A 15,840-nucleotide genomic window follows, 5' to 3' on the forward strand; every position below is an offset into this window, starting at 1 on the left:
CAACTAAGCAACTTGTCCATCATGATCAGATACGGTACACTAATTGCTGGAATGCAATAGCACCTCAGCCAAAGCTATTTTGATGAGACCGCCAAATTGGAACAGTATCAAACTGATGACGTTATTTTGCTTTCAGTCACCTAAAGTAACCTTTCCTTTTGGTTTATCTAGTCAAAGTGTCCAGGTTACCAGTTCCATCCAACAGCGGACAGATTGGGATTACGCCAGAGTTGTTGGCAGAGACCTCAATAGACCTACAAAGTGATATTGAGCACAAAGTGATGTGTTCAAATTTGACAAACGTTCCTGATAGACTTTTCCTTCTTTTAACCTTCTACATTTGAATAGTTTGGTGTAAAAATTCTCAACTCATTGCATTAAACTCTAAATAAAACGGCAAGTAACAAGGCCATAGCAATTGAACACACCTCAGATTTTAGGACCAATATACCACTTATCACTTAACCCCTCTGGTGAACATTGCAGAATTTTAAAATGCTATCAGTCGGTCTACTGTACTGAAATATTCCTCTCCTCTGAAATATTCCCAGAGTTCCAGGGCAAGGGCTTGTGAAAATAACATCTCCTAAACCATGCTAAATGATACATAAGCTAACTGAAATCTCTCTTGGAAAAGGTTTAATCATTATCAATCTTATTCAAGTTCAAACAATTTAACTTACCTCTAGGATCAGACTTAGTATGTAATGCTGACTTCAACAATACTTTGTCCTTTGGAAACCATCCATTCTTCTCAACGTGCTGTGCACATTCAAAACTATTTGCAGGCAGAAGTGCCTGTCTTTTTTAATTTCCTGACCAATTTACAAAGTTGCTAAAACTGCTTTAGTGCTATTTAGATTCAACGTTTGTATGGTTGCAAATAGACAACACTAGCAATGACCGTGGTAAAAGGACATTTATAATCATGAATAATTAGGGACATTTTTCAGTGTTTTTTTCACCTGTATTGAAACCACACTTTCCCCCTTAAAGCAACATGAAATAACATCCACTTAAAATAAGAGCCTCAAACTCAATTCGATACAACACTGGCTTATAAAAAGGGAAATGGATTCTCTGACGTTGCTGATGCTCGCCTGTAACTCCTGGTATTGCACATAATCCATAATACACATGCCATTCCCTGCCCTCACTGTCCCAAGACCTTCCAAGCCCAAACGGGGCTAATTGTGATTTTTTTGCACCCTTCGTTAGCCTAAGTGGTTTTCATTACCTGTGATGGCTGAATAAGAAGTAATGTTGTAATGTAGGATCATGACCCTTTTTGTCAGATTCAGATGTTACTCCCTTAACACTAAATGGGTACTCAGTTCATTGAAAATTGACAAAAACGGGAATTCCTTTAAAGAGGTCATATTGGCAACAACATCTGAACTGAAACAAACCCACTTGTCAGCATAAACAAAGAACAAGAGGCAATAACATGTTTTTCACAAAATACACAAGGGTACCCAATTGTTAGAAAGTTGAAACTTCATTTTGAAAATGATTTACAGTCTTCTGAAAGACTCACCTTGCGCTCATATACCTCATCAATCATCAGATTGGTCTTGATTTACAATGCCACACTTCTGAGTGGCTGCATTTGATACAGTATTGATTAAATCTTTTCATTCATCCGTGCAATTACAAAGTATACCTCCAGTAAAACAGACTAGTATGTATGGTTTGTCATACACTACAAAGAAATATATCATGACTGTACACAATGCAGTGTTGATTCATTGAACACCCAACTCAGTATTGAGGGGTACTTTTACATTTCTGTCTGAGCTGGTTCACTGCTTCTCACTGGCCTCCAAGTGGTGGTGTGCATCCCTTAGGGTCTCTTGGAGGTCCTGGTAACGTGCTAGTGTGCATGCCTCATCTAGCCGAGCCCAGCGGTAGTCCTGGTGCTCCTCGGACAACGTCACAGACATGGCAGGGTCACGAAGTTCGGCCAGCCAGTAGAGTACAGTCTTATCCTTCCCGCGCACCTGGTAGCGTAACTCCTTCAGGAAGTCCTTCACAATGCGCAGGTGTTCCTCACCAAGACCTGCTTCTTCACGGGTCTCCCTGAGTGCAGTGGTGAGGTCATCCTCACCAGGGTCCACATGACCTACACACACAAAAAGGTTTTCAAATGTGCATATGCCATATATGGTATACCATTTTTGGTTTGAAAATGTCATGAATACATACTGAGTGATTACATTAGGGATAAGCACTTAGGTGAATTACACATTCACACAACATTTTTGTCTGACTTATAGACAGGCCTCAGGTCAGAATGTAGGCCCTAAGAATCACCTTTAGGTGGAGTCCAGTGGTGCTCCCCATAGGACGTCTGCAGGAGAAGATATTCTATGCTGTCAGGAGGAGCCTGAGCCAGACGACGAAAGATAATGAAGCCACACGCTCGCAGCGCCATCACCTGGGGTTGCAATGACAACAGACATTACTTATCACATTGTGGCCTCTTCAATAGTCAAATTGCACTGACTGTTAACTTAGCCTAAATACTCTCGCCTGCAGACAACATATAGGCTAGGGAAGAAAGTGGGTTACACCGTAATGCTATGGTTTAAATCCGCAATTGTGGCTGGCTTTAAAGTTCAAATCAACAGTTTAACCATGATATGTTTCTTTTGTGTGGAGTGTAGCCTAACTCTTCTTCGCCCACTCCCTACAATGTGCAACTACAAAGTTGGGGCTAATCTTCCCTGGCTAAAACAACACAAGATGGGTAATTCTGCACCGAGATACGACCACTCGTAAGCTCATAACGCTACACCAGACATTCAGCACATTTAATTAATCCAAATATACAAATTACTAATTGCATTTTAGGTTCATAGCAAATGTTAACTCTCCTAGCTCAAGCAGTAAACCTTAAGTCTTTGTTGAGCGGGCGGCTGATCGAGCAGTCTTTAGCACAGGTGAAACAGAATTTCTGTCATATTGACCTAGGCTATTTCACTGCTTCACAAGCTTTTAAGATAAATATCAGCGTTTTAAGGAATATACATTAGGCTGTACACTCACACCAGTCTGTACCGCTTCAGTCCAGACGGAGGTGGCACACACAGCGCACAGTTCCGCTTTCAATCACGTTCGATTTCCAATAGCCGCACTTGCACTGCGCAAATGCTGCGCAATATTCATGCCCACGAATACATTCATGTCCCTGTGCTTCAAACGTTCTTGGCCAAAAATCATAGGCCCACTGTGTAGCTGTCAACTGTAGCCTATAATCATTATTACATGGCAATAAGTAGGCTATTCAAAATGTTGTTGAGACAAATAGTTTGGCTTAGCCTACATGCTACACTGTTTTTACCACAATGTGTTTAATGTTAAATACACCTAATGGTTATGGTTGTTATGATTATTAAGCTAGTAGACGCATTTTGTCCAAAGCGACACATAAATATACAACACAAATACATTAAGAGTGAACAATTACAAAACAATAGCAATATTATCAATAAACAATATAATTCAAGAGAACATAGAGAATGATTTAACTCTGTGGGTTTAGACCTGTAGCCTAGCCTACTCTAGGCCTAGTTTCTTTTTTAATAGGCCTAAATCTTACAATATTTGTTTCATAAAGGCTACTTTGTTTTAAGAATAAAGCTTGCGGCAAGTGACCATCTCGCAGTTGTTCTTCAAGTGTTATAATTGCAGAGGCCTTACTTGTGGGGGACTATGATAAGACCGATGTGACGTCCGATTACGAACTGTTCTGCCGAGATAGCTGGACTAGGCCTGCTTGAGCACATTCCTTTGCGGCATTTTTTACTTTCTCAAGTTGTGCGTGTGCGTCTGGTGGGCTACTTACTGTAAGGTAGGCTAATATAAATGTAGGTATATTCTTTGGTAGGCTACTAACTTATTAAAATGTATGTGCCACAGCGACAATTTTGTTTCATTAATAGTCTTATATATTTATATTAATTAAGAAGGCTATATAATTTATAGCCTATAGCCTACTTAAAACCACGTTTGTCCACATTAGGCTTGCTATCTGGGATTCCACATTCTTTTTGCATTTAGCCCACAATGACAAGATAAGGATAATGCATATTGTTTTATGTAAATCATATTTAACCCATAATTTAGTACCTACACTTTTTTAATATATATATATATTTTAAAGATTCTCTATTTAGAGTCGAGGTTCATTATGAATACGGAAGAGAATGGTGTGAGTGGCCAGCCACAGTTCGTAGGGAAGAGGAAGGATCTTGTCCAGGCGAAGCGGGCAGTCATGACAGTGGAGGGCAGAGAGATCATCGTCATATACCACTTGGACACCTTCTACGCACTGGACCTCCACTGCTATCGTGAGTAGAAGCTGCAGTTCTGTCTAGAGTTTCAGTAGATGGCGACAGAGCAAAAACAATGTAGCCATTGGTGCATCATGGATGTTCCAATTATCAGGCCTTGCGGCCAGCATATGTCTCCAAGGTAGCCTATTGTCTAACATATTAAATGGTTTGAATTCTCAAATGAAAAGCAACTGATTGTCATGGTGTATTAGGGATGTCTCTCGGTTATATCACAATACACAGCTGTATTTCCAAACCATCATTTTGGAAGGTTTGGTCACTCCCTCATGGAAAGATGATCTTACAGCATCTCTAGACCATCTTACTTACAGCATCTCTTTCGTTGCAGGAAAGGAACCCTATGCTACTTAATATTCCCTTATATTAGACGCACACAGGTGCTTGAATGAGGCAAACAACAAATTACACATATTATTAGATTGAATCATAGCACATGGTAATTACTTAGTTATGTATTTTGTTAGACAAATAATGTGTGTGTGTGTGTGTGTGTGTGTGTGTGTGTGTGTGTGTGTGTGTGTGTGTGTGTGTGTGTGTGTGTGTGTGTGTGTGTGTGAGTGAGTGAGTTAGTGAGTGAGTGGATCCAAATTACAAAGAAATAGTTTATGCTGTTGCATTCAATATCGAAAACATTTTTAAGGCTGTGTTCACGAGAGTAACAGGGATATGTGTGGAGTAGCCCTCCCTGCGTTGCCTCTCTGGTTTCATGCCTCAGTGAGTGTTGTCACATAGAGCTCCATTGCAATGGCATGTGGAGCCCGAGATGAGAAAGACAGCTGGTCGCCCGCGGCTACCACCGTGCAGTGATAACAACATCTCTCTTTACAGATGCGGGAAGCAAACTGGAGCTGGGCGACATCGAGGTGAGCCGAGCAGAGCGCCACACGTCTCATCCTGTATTCCCAGAGGCCTGTCAAGGCCTGGCCGCATCCCCTGAAGCAACTCTCTGATGCCGTGTGGTTGTGCCTGGAGCAGACATGGGCGCTACAGGCGGGCTACACTACGCTATCAGATTGTCCCCATGGCTGATAAGGCCGGTCTCACAGCTGGTGCAGCCTGCTGCTAGCGACGCAAGTGTTAGGGTGCCCGACCCCTACTGACAGATAACAATGTACACACTCACGCTACTGTTCGTGACTGTGCATAAACATTATGCATATTGACTGAATGAAACTACACTGGTGGTTAATGAAAATGTAAAAAGGGGAACATTTTGCACTCACTGACCTTCCTGTATATGGTAATTCACAGACCCAGCTACCCAGCTGTACACTGCCTCTTAAGGGTTTTTATGAAACTGTCTTCTTCACTGACTCGTTTATTGTTGCTCTATATACAGGAGATTGACAAGAAGATGTGCATCATTTGCCCCAAGCACAAGTACAAGATCACACTGGCAGAGGGAGAGGGCCTCTACAGGGCTTACGACCCACGCCAGCCGAAGCGTGTCTACAAGTGGTACTCCAAGGGCATCAAGCAGAGGGTCCACAAAGTGACCGAGGACGGCGGGGATGTCTTCGTGACCCTGTCGGACACCACGTGCTATATCGAGTCTGACTACTATTACAGCGAAAAGGGCAGGAAGGATAGAGAGTTGGTGGATGACAGCAAGGGGGAAGACACCAGCGAAGACGAGGAGGACTGCTGATGTCCACGAGAGTGACTGACCACTCTAGACAGATCACCTTTCAGCCATAAAAGAGGCCCTTTTTTGGCCTCCATAGACTCCATAGTTCCTACATAAAGCAGCAAGTGCACATACTTGGGACTTCACACAGGAATTACCCATTGGTCAGTTCTAGCTCTTTTCAGGTTTTAGATCACTGCATAGAACAGTCATCATTTACGGTGTAACAATTCTATATAACATTCTCTTCTCGTACGGCATTGTAATAAAATACATTTAAAAGTCTAGCAATACTTTGTACGAAAACATTAGTTGAAACGAATAAAGAGAAATGCAAACATTAATCCATTAGCAGCTTCTGGAAGAGAGGAAATAATTGATTCTTTATGCTTGTGGTGGATCAAGCCAGGCTTCAGGGACTCATGAAATTAGCATCGTAAAACCATCCTCCTTCATCTCATTCTGAAAACAAACCACTGTGTCCTCAGAATAATCACAATGACATAATGATAACATTTAATTACACCTGTATATTTTTTCATGAGATATAGTTGCAAATTACATTTCCCCTCTACAGTGAATGAATGTTTTCATTTGCTTAATTTTAATACCGTGTATAAAAACAAAAAATTCAGCCACACTGTAGGCTTTGAATTAAGAAGCTGAGGAGAAGGCTATTCATTAGAAGCTGCTATGGCCCACGAGCATGATTATGCCCTCATGTAGATAGCCCTCTGTAGGCTATTATAAACAGGCTTATGAAATGTTAAAAGAGACCCAGAATCCCCTGGGTTTATGTGATTATGAACAGTGCACATATTTGTCTGACATATTTCCCATAGCTGGCTACTATGTCCAATTATCTCAGCAGAGTGGGCCTGGAAGAGAGCCTTATATTTTGCTGATGTCAACGGAAATAGTCACTGAGTGCCAATACAGTTGCTTTTCCCCTTGCAGTCTCCATAATGGCACCATTGGTACACACAGTAAAAGTACAAGTCAACATGGGCTAACATTACAGGAACATTCCCTTCATCACAAAAGTACTTACATTATAGGGACATTACCTTCATCACAAAAGTATCAACATTACAGGGACATGACCTTTATTAAAAAAAGAAAAAGAACGTAAGGTGGAGCTGGTTAATAATTAATGTTAATTTGCGTCAGTGGTTAAGAAAGTTTCTACAAATTAATTTGAATCATACACCAGAGGACAGGCACTAGACTCTCAAAGGGCATGTTGACATTTTATTTGACGTCACGCTCAAACCACTCCACGCTTCCTTCCCAGGATGAGCTGGATTGGGGCTGACAGCTCGTACATGTTTCACCTGTTAAGGGGTCAGTCGGTGACGGCGGGTCGGCCGCGTTTCCTCTCTTCATCTCTGGCTCCTCTGCGCCATGGCGTCCCTCACCGCCACGCTCGGGTTCGAGGGCCAGAGCCGAGACGGACTGCGTGCCAACGGGGAGGGTCTCTGTGGCGACTGTGGCCCAGCAGTCCTGGCATGGCTGGGTGGGTGGGCATGCAGAGCCCGTCTGATCCTCCGCCTCTCCCTCTGCTGCGAGGGCAAATGTCACATCATTGCTATGGCCACTGCCCTCTCATGCCCCCAATGGTGGTCCGCTTTATGCCTTATGTCTGCCATATGCCTTATGCCACCATGCCACCTCAATCAGAGGCGGACATTCCTGGTTCCAAAGAGTAAAAGTCCTGCCAAGTATTTGATCCAAACATTTTGGAAACCAGCTCATCCTAATTAGCTGCCAGGTAGATCAGTGATATCATCTGTGTTAAGTGCACAGGTAGAAAGAATATATGGCAGGACTTTTACTCTTTGGAACCAGGAATGTCCGCCTCTGTTTATGCCTTATGCCACCGCACACCTCAATAGATTGCCCTTCCACTTGGTAGACAATGCTCGAGAACAAAAGTTGGAGAAACACTTAACTGTGGCTCCAGTTGTACTGCATAAAGCAACAGTGGTTTTAGTGTGACATTAGTAAGCTGACTCGCAAAAGACCAACACTACATATCAGTATGTAGTACAACACTTTCTTTTTCAAGGCAATGCTAATCACCAGTGAAATCACCAGTGAGCTGTATCATTACACTTTGTGTCGTTTCAGCATATGGCACAACAAACTGATTACGTTTTAAGCTACTACAGTATCGAGTTAAGCCGCTGCTCATTATTGCGGGGTTGCCCATTTGTACTCCGACCACTGAGTATAGAGGTGACCCATCACTGTCCCCCACTCCATTAAGGGGGCGGTGGAGGCACATTAACCGTATCGGCTTAGGGAAGCCCTTCACTAACCCTCATGAGTAGGAGCCATATGCCCCCAGCATCAGCACCATAGCAAAAGGCCGAAGCCCACGATCCAGCCTCTCCATTTGTCAACAAGTTTGTTTCAGTCATGAAGGTTTTACAGTTACCTTTAGACAAATCATGTAGAGTCAGATCTGGACAGTGTAGACCTACAGTATGTTCATGGGTACTTTCTTTCCTTCTCTGTTTTGAATTTAAATGGAAAATTAGACTCTGAGATGAAATTGGGTCATCAGTTTGGAGTTTTGGTCATCACCATATTTATTTGACTTGACTAGCTGGCTAATAATAAATTCTCCACACAACAAAAAAAATGAGGTCCTACATTAGGCAACCAGTATTTGCACATCATTTTCATCTAGCATTCCTGAATGGTTCTCCTGCAAGGCATTTTGTAAGACAGGGAGGTATTTGTGTCTAGCGCCCACTGCACGTGTTTTCACTTCGCAAAAAATTGTTGACCTAGAATTTCTCTGTCCGTGCCATACAAAACGATGGGTCGTACGTTTGAAACGCTTCCGTCCTGATGACATGCAGTTAATGTCCACAGCTTAGACAGGACATAAATCATCTTGGACAGGGCCTACTGCGAGAGAGAAAGAGAGACAGAGAGAGAGAGAGATAGAGAGAGAGAAAGAGAGAGCACTCCTACAGCCGCTATGAAGGGGTTATATATGCAGATGTAACGGCTGGTTGACACATCTGTCAGAAAATGCTTTTGTCAGAAATAAGGAAGTGGGTCACAGGGGGTCAGACTTATCTTGTCATGGGCCATAACCAAAAGCACAGGCTGACCTGCTCACATGGACACTAATATACTAAAGGCCAGCGCACGAAGATAAGGTGCATTAATGGACTTCACCCTGACATGCTGCAGTGACCACACGACACTGTCTTCAGAACCTGAATAATTGATGTGCCTTGGAGGCCGAGGCTGCAGCTGGAGATGTCCACAGTTCCGATGCAATAGGGCCCCATTTCATCAGAGACCAATCAGCGGCTAAACGAATGGCTGGCTGAAGCATATGGGCGTTTCGACCTTCATGGTCCAATCAGGAACAACTAATAATTGTCAGCTAGCCATCAACAAGAGGAAAGCCAGCTTTAAGCGAGCTGCGAGCAAGGACGTCCAGACATTTGACACTTAAAACCACCTGAGACAATGAAAGCTCTCTGTGAACAGCTCTATCTACCAGCTCTTCCTAATTCTCTTAACAGTTCAGGTATAGTACTGCATTGGATATTGTACTGTATTGGAGGTGGGACATTGCAATCTTATTTGGAGCCAGCTGCTGGAGGTGTAATCACCTGTGAAGGTGGGTCTCTGTCTCCACTGAGTTTCTCCTTGATTTCGTCGAGGAAGTCCGTGATTGACTGGATCACCTGAGCTGAAGTCAGTGACATCATGAAAATGTATATCATCAGTACACAAACCATCTGTACAGCAATTCAACTAACAATGGCAAAATACAACACCAGCTCTACATGTATTTACTGTGTTGGAGATCTATGAAAGTGTCTCTTTAAACAGCTGTAGTTTTGCAGTGATGGTGCACCAAGGTTGCTGTTTTTTGGCACACTGTTGGTACAGCACAGCATTTTCTGTAATGACTCATCATCATGGTGCCATGAATCCAAGTTTTAAAGTCCCTGCTTATCACATCATAATTCCCCATGTTGATGAACTGCATAAGGTTGTTTTAGGCCTACCACACACTTGCCAGTGTCACCAAGCTGCTTTATAGGATCTTTTTCAATTAACTCTTTGAATGAGATGCAGCTCACCATGCACTATGCATAGACTCACCAGCTAGATGTCACTGTTTTTGAAAATGAATAATCTTCTTCCAGTTTGTTTGTTTTTTGTCTTACATCTGACTTACACTTACAGTAGTATTATGCAGTCGTTCTTTAAGCTTCTTGAGCCTATAGTGCACCTAATTATAGAAAATGTTAAATAGCCTACTTTTGCAGGTTGAGAAAAACTTCACCCACATCAATGATTTAATGAAGCTATTTGTTAATCGTCCATGCTAACAGTTCATCGTGGTTTGATGGTAGGCCTATAGCCTAGTCCCCAAATCTGACAGCTTATTCACAGAATTCACTTAAGTAGTGGAACTGTTGGTCGTCTACCACCAGATTGTTTTGGACGAGTATTTTGTTTGTTTGATTGCTTGGTTGCCAGGCAAATGGTCTGCTTCACAATACCTCGGTAGGAGAAACTCTTCAACAGACGGCTGCAGAACCAACCCAGTGGCCGCATAGCAAGCCTGCCAATTTAGAACCCATGAAAAAAATACATTCAGAAAGAAATAGATGATAACTTATAACTGTCCAATCAAGTTTGCTGAAGGACCTCTTATTAGCCATCCTGAAATAGGTCAACATATTACTTTGTTTTAGCCTACTATGTCAGAAATGTTTAGTGGGTAATGATGATGTTAATGCATTTCAGGGTGTGAAATACCTGCCCGGTGTTATGGGTCTGAGGCCTGCGTGATCTGATGGGAAAGCTTAGCCTAGGCCTACTCCAAGAGGCAGTGTCCCAACAGTGACGTACTAGATTGCTCATGATGTCATAGCCATGTCGTGACATTATAAATCGTCAATAACGCTGAGTTACTGATAGCCCACAGAGCAAAATCAGGTAGCGGACCGCTGATGGCATGCTGCCGGTGGCATGCCACTTCTGGTCCGCCGTTGGACCATATCTCTTCTGATTTAACTTGTCATGAATATTTCGAAAATACATTAAATGTTAATTAAAAAAATATATATGGATGAAGTGTAACTTAATGAAAGCAAAATATTTTTATATCAAATAGTGGCAAAATATTTGGGTATTTGTCAGCAACCCAGTTCCGCCCCCAGTGGACTTGTTCCACCAGCCTCTTGTTATCCGGGAGATTATACCATGTTCGATATTTTATCACGGGTTGTCTTCGACCAGGAGTTTATTATACATTTTTCCGAGAAGTTCATTTTATTAGTTAACTGGAATGCAGAATGCAGCAGATATTATTGTACCGCACACTCTCTGCTTATGGACTGTCATATGCCTATTGTTTTATAGGTAGCATGCTGTCCCACCGTCATGTCTTGTGCGTTTTTTCTTCAGTCTGGCCGACCACGAGAGCCAGTTGTTCCCGTCACAGTGGGGAATAATTAACTGGAGTGTGTGTAGTAATTATGGTTTTCTTCAGCCCAGCAGGACGGCGAAAGTTCACTGGGCCGAGAATTTGTGTAGGGGGCATATAAATGTGCGCTCGTGCATGAATGTGGCCATGCTGCTTAGGCCTAGGCTACATGACCTGCAGTAACCTGATGTCATAACCATGCTAAAATGGCGGTCACGGTTTGGCAAAGTGTTGATGGAAAGGTGAAAGCATATAAATGTATAAATATCATCTATTTCATATTCCAAACATAAGAGACTAAACAAATATATCATATTCCCTCCCACTTACTCATCTGGCCTCCTCTGTGTGTGTGTGTGTGGCCTAGGGGGGAATGTGTCCTAAAAATAATGTCACATGATATTTAACCTCACATCCACACCAGCACTGTAGACAAAACAAAGACTTTTTTTCTGCAGAAAACACCAAAGATGTCCCACAAGGTTCTGTGTCTGTTCTCTACTTTCAGAAAGTTCCCTTGTCAAAAATATCAGCCATAACTGTGTGTGTCTGTAACCCTATCCAAACATAATACCATCTAGTGTCCTCACATTCCAATCTTTATTGTTACTAAATGCACGGATTGATCTATTCTCCAAAGGATGTAGGTTTACCTGAACTCTCTACTCATGTAGCCTATGAAAAAATAGGGAGCTGACATGAGAAGCTAAATGAAGCTTGAAAAGTGTATCATTTTTTTTACGCCAGGGCCTGGAGCACTTACGCTTTGTAACATTAATCATTCTCTGCTGGAATTCAACATGTTTGTCTGTTTGTTTTTGCTATAAACGCATGGAGCCTTGAAAGAACAAATTACCATGAGAGACAAACCCAGGAGACTTGAGGAGAAAATTAAAAAGGGGACACAGAAAGGAGGATACGACTCACTTGGAAAGGAAACATCTTCTGTCAGTGAGACAGGCTTTCTTGAAGCTCTCCAACCTGTATTGTGATTTTTTTTTTACTATTATTTTTTTTTTACCTTGTTAGCTCAAATTGTTTCCAGAGCATGACTCGAATCCTGGCAGTTACATAATCTGTGCCCCATATTTCACCAAAGCATGTCTGGGTAGGTACCCTGATGTTGAATCAGTCATCTCTCTCTCTCTCTCTCTCTCTCTCTCTCTCTCTCTCTCTCTCTCTCTCTCCACATCCAAAGCCTCCTTAGTGAGAGCTAATTGGGTAGAACAGAGTCCCACTCCAACCCTTGGCTGCATCAGGAATCTGGGCACTTATCTCCAGAGCATATTAGGAGAACAGGGGTCCACAAACCGGGTCAACAGGACCCACTCTGGTCCCCATTACTGGCCTGTGACAGTCCCTGAATAGGGGGTTAGTGGAGGAGCACTCCCTGGATTCGACTGGACCAAAAAGGCTCTCCGGGGATTCCAAGGGAACAGCGATGTGGATTAACGGACTCCTCTCCAGAACTGGCATCGCGCTACCAGTCAGAGATGCTTTGCTGTAATCCTGTCCACTGAGATGTGACAACGAGGGGGGGTGGGAGGCACAGAGGGGGGGGGGGGGGGGAGAGAAAGACAGACAGACAGACAGACAGAGACGGAGAGAGAGAGGTGGACTGAGTAAGTGAATGAAGAGGGGGAAAGAAAAGGGTGGTGTGAGATAAAGGGAAAGACAGAGAGGCAGAAAGGTCTGCTTTTAGTTTATCAGTGTCACTCTTCTGGCCCAGCTCCACTGCTCCCGCTCCAGAATGACAATCAGGACTTTTAAGCCCAGATAAAGGTCGACACTGGAACGAGATGAATGGAGATGTTAAAGCCATGCCATAGAGACACAGATGTGTCATTGTAACGGACAGGAAACAAGAGACTAATTAAAGGACTGAATGGCTGTCGAACAACCATCACAGGCTATTAAAAGACACCTGGATCTTGAGCATAAAATGTGTCCCAAATGTTTTGGAGGTAGACATTTTTAGCTACAGTTTATGAATTTGTCCAAATAAGCTTCAGTTTTACAATAAGGTTTCCTCTAACTTCATTCTAATCAGAATAATTTATCATCTTACAGGTGATATTGCTTCAAAGATTTTAGCTGCTACTGAGTTTATGGATAGATTTTAAGTGCAGAAGCCAAAACCGATATCATTTTTCAGTACATGGGCTCCAGTACCACTCACTTCAGGGCTAAGATAGCTGAACTCTCAAAGACCAATCTGAAGTAATGCAACCTCTGAGCAACACCCATCCTCCCTAAAAATGGAATGGTCCTGGAATTTTAGATAGTTGCCTGGAAATGCTCTTACAACAATAGTTCCGGCGAACATCAGACAACAAACAACATGATAAAATTTGCATGAGACAGTGAACCCTGATGCACACACAGAGGAGGTTTGAGGTCCACATGTGATTAGATATATGATGTGTAGTCATGTGAAGAGCTCTGATCCTGAGAAAGACCTGAGCTTAAAAGGGTCTGTCTCACAAGCATGACATCAATCACTGCACAGCATCTCATGAAGGATTCATCATCCACAGGAGTGCACTGCCACACAGCACAGAATAAAATGGCTTAATTTAGACAGGTAGATAGCAATGAAGTTAGAGTGTTAGGGATTCCGCATCTTCAACATTTGCTGGATAAAGGTAGTTGCAGTAATTGAGTTTTAATTGACAGCATCAGGTAGATCTTAGATGTTATTAAAGCAATTAGTATACAAAACCCGTGGCGTAAGGGGTATTAGAAACGCATTATCGACTTTAGGTCAAGCATGTGCCCTGGGAGTTATGATATTTCATAATCTAAAGATCCATAATCCAGTGCAACCCCACTCTCATGACAATGTCGGCCATGCTAGGGGGGTAACCACTGTACTCAGTGCACTGGGATACCCGCAATGTCCATTATCTTATTGGCACGGTTTATTTCAATAAATAAACATACTACATTTCTGGAACGATAACATTCGCTCGCTCATTGATCAAGGTCGGTGAGAAAGAGTGAATCGACTCATGTAGGCTAAGGGCTGGTTACTGCGATTCGCAATTGTGTTTGGATTAATGAGAATGAATAGGATTAGAGCGCGGGGTCGAGAAAGAAATACAGAGTCTGTAACGCATGGACAACACCGGCGCTATTCTGAGTGCCCTGCAATCATAACATTGTAATTCGGGCAGACGGAGATGTGTGTGGTGTTGTAATTGTAGCCGAGTCTTTCATTTGCTGAGTCAGGAAGAGACTCAACTCTGCCTGCCTGTACGCTCTAGCTCTTGCTCTTTCTCCCTCTCTCTCTCTTTCTCTTGCCCTGTCTTCTTTTCATTTCTTCCCTGTCTTCAGCCATCCTGACAGAGGAGTTCTATGCCTTATTTCGGTGACGTCAGTTACTGTGGCTCAAACGGTGGCATGAGTTGCGAACGGACCGTGTTTGTTGAATTCCTTCATAGTCTTGTTTGCATTGAGAGTCAACTTGCTCGTTTCTTTAGCGCAGTGCCTTGGGTATTTAGTGAAAGATCAATTGATTCCTCCCTCGTTTGGTGTTTTGCTCCTCGCCTGGACGCAGCGTCAATGCGCACAGGACACTATGTGTGTTCCTGTTATGTTTAATGAATGAACAACGGTGAAGGAAATCCCTGCCAGGGAAACAAAAACTCTGCAGCCGTTTTCACCCTGCCTTGGATCCAGAGAGCCAGACCAGAGCTGGGGATTAACGTGCCCGACCTTCATTGCGGAAAAGACTCTCATCGGAGACCGATGTGAAGGCACACTGCTCCGGTGAAGTACGTGCTTCCCTAGCGCTCTTCATCCCAGAGCTCTGCTGAACATGTAAGTAATTAAGCGCTCATTTGCCTAAAACAATCGGGAAAAAATGATTTTTTAAAAAAGGTTTATGAATATGATTGTTTTGTACCACTCATAATACTGAAGCTGGAGACTATGATGGATAGAAATAACATAATTTCAAAATGTGCAATTGAACTAATGCAAAAATAATAGGACCACTCAGTGCCTTTCACTGCTATAACAAATGATCAACCGCTGGCTTTTCCTGTGTCATTCCTTCAATGACAAAACATGACGCGCGCATCTACTCCGTGATGGACATAGTTAATGGGGTAATATGTCAACACCAAGACTTCTGTGCTTCCTCTGCTACATTTTTGTTCAAGAATCTCTGTATGCATAAATTCGGTCTTCAGCGCGCGTTAATGCAACGCCGAAATCAAATCAATTCAAAAAAAGAGAGAAGCGCGATGTTTTAAGACTGTGACTGCACGTGAGCATACTGTAGAGGAGTCTTCTATGGTCTCCTTTGCAGGAGTGCTGCTGAATAAATCCGAGACTGTCTCCCTATAGGTCCATTCACATTGTGGCGCTGGGCAGCG

The 15,840-nt window shown here is 42.8% G+C and overlaps 3 protein-coding genes across 4 annotated transcripts in view; 2 read left to right on the top strand and 1 right to left on the bottom strand.

The window, feature by feature from the left end:
* Positions 1–1,479: 1,479 nt before the first annotated feature.
* Positions 1,480–3,241, bottom strand: nudt2 (nudix (nucleoside diphosphate linked moiety X)-type motif 2). The gene is made up of 3 exons (XM_062554133.1): positions 3,049–3,241; positions 2,314–2,437; positions 1,480–2,122 (listed from the first exon to the last, which is right to left on the bottom strand). The coding sequence occupies exons 2-3, from the start codon at positions 2,432–2,434 to the stop codon at positions 1,803–1,805; spliced, it is 441 nt and encodes a 146-aa protein (XP_062410117.1). The 5' UTR covers positions 2,435–2,437; positions 3,049–3,241; the 3' UTR covers positions 1,480–1,802.
* A 546-nt stretch (positions 3,242–3,787) lies between these two features.
* On the top strand, positions 3,788–6,566 carry rfesd (Rieske (Fe-S) domain containing). 2 transcript variants are annotated; one of them, XM_062554131.1, is made up of 4 exons: positions 3,788–3,853; positions 4,166–4,352; positions 5,187–5,221; positions 5,698–6,566. In XM_062554131.1, exons 2-4 carry the CDS (start codon positions 4,193–4,195, stop codon positions 6,004–6,006), a joined length of 504 nt encoding a protein of 167 aa, XP_062410115.1. In that variant the 5' UTR covers positions 3,788–3,853; positions 4,166–4,192; the 3' UTR covers positions 6,007–6,566. The 2 variants fall into 2 exon arrangements, with proteins under 2 accessions (XP_062410115.1, XP_062410116.1); XM_062554132.1 differs by having other exon boundaries at positions 3,811–3,869.
* Positions 6,567–13,068: 6,502 nt separating this feature from the next.
* rhobtb3 (Rho related BTB domain containing 3) overlaps positions 13,069–15,840 on the top strand; it is a 27,812-nt gene continuing 25,040 nt past the window's right edge. Inside the window, exons 1-2 of the mRNA XM_062554588.1 lie at positions 13,069–15,280; positions 15,812–15,840. The exon at positions 15,812–15,840 is cut by the window's right edge and continues 218 nt beyond it. Coding sequence (XP_062410572.1) covers positions 15,279–15,280; positions 15,812–15,840 — 31 coding nt within the window. The 5' untranslated portion in view covers positions 13,069–15,278. The remainder of the gene's footprint in view (positions 15,281–15,811) is intronic.

Source organism: Sardina pilchardus, chromosome 14, assembly GCF_963854185.1.
Source record: "Sardina pilchardus chromosome 14, fSarPil1.1, whole genome shotgun sequence".
NCBI classification, from domain to species: Eukaryota; Metazoa; Chordata; class Actinopteri; order Clupeiformes; family Clupeidae; genus Sardina; species Sardina pilchardus.

Coding starts and splice junctions, on each gene's coding strand:
- rfesd (XM_062554131.1), top strand. CDS start 4,193: ATGAATACGGAAGAGAATGGTGTGAGTGGCCAGCCACAGTTCGTAGGG. Junction 4,353..5,186: donor ACTGGACCTCCACTGCTATC/GTGAGTAGAAGC, acceptor CTCTCTTTACAG/ATGCGGGAAGCAAACTGGAG. Junction 5,222..5,697: donor TGGAGCTGGGCGACATCGAG/GTGAGCCGAGCA, acceptor CTCTATATACAG/GAGATTGACAAGAAGATGTG.
- nudt2 (XM_062554133.1), bottom strand. CDS start 2,434: ATGGCGCTGCGAGCGTGTGGCTTCATTATCTTTCGTCGTCTGGCTCAG. Junction 2,123..2,313: donor CCACTGGACTCCACCTAAAG/GTGATTCTTAGG, acceptor TTGTGTGTGTAG/GTCATGTGGACCCTGGTGAG.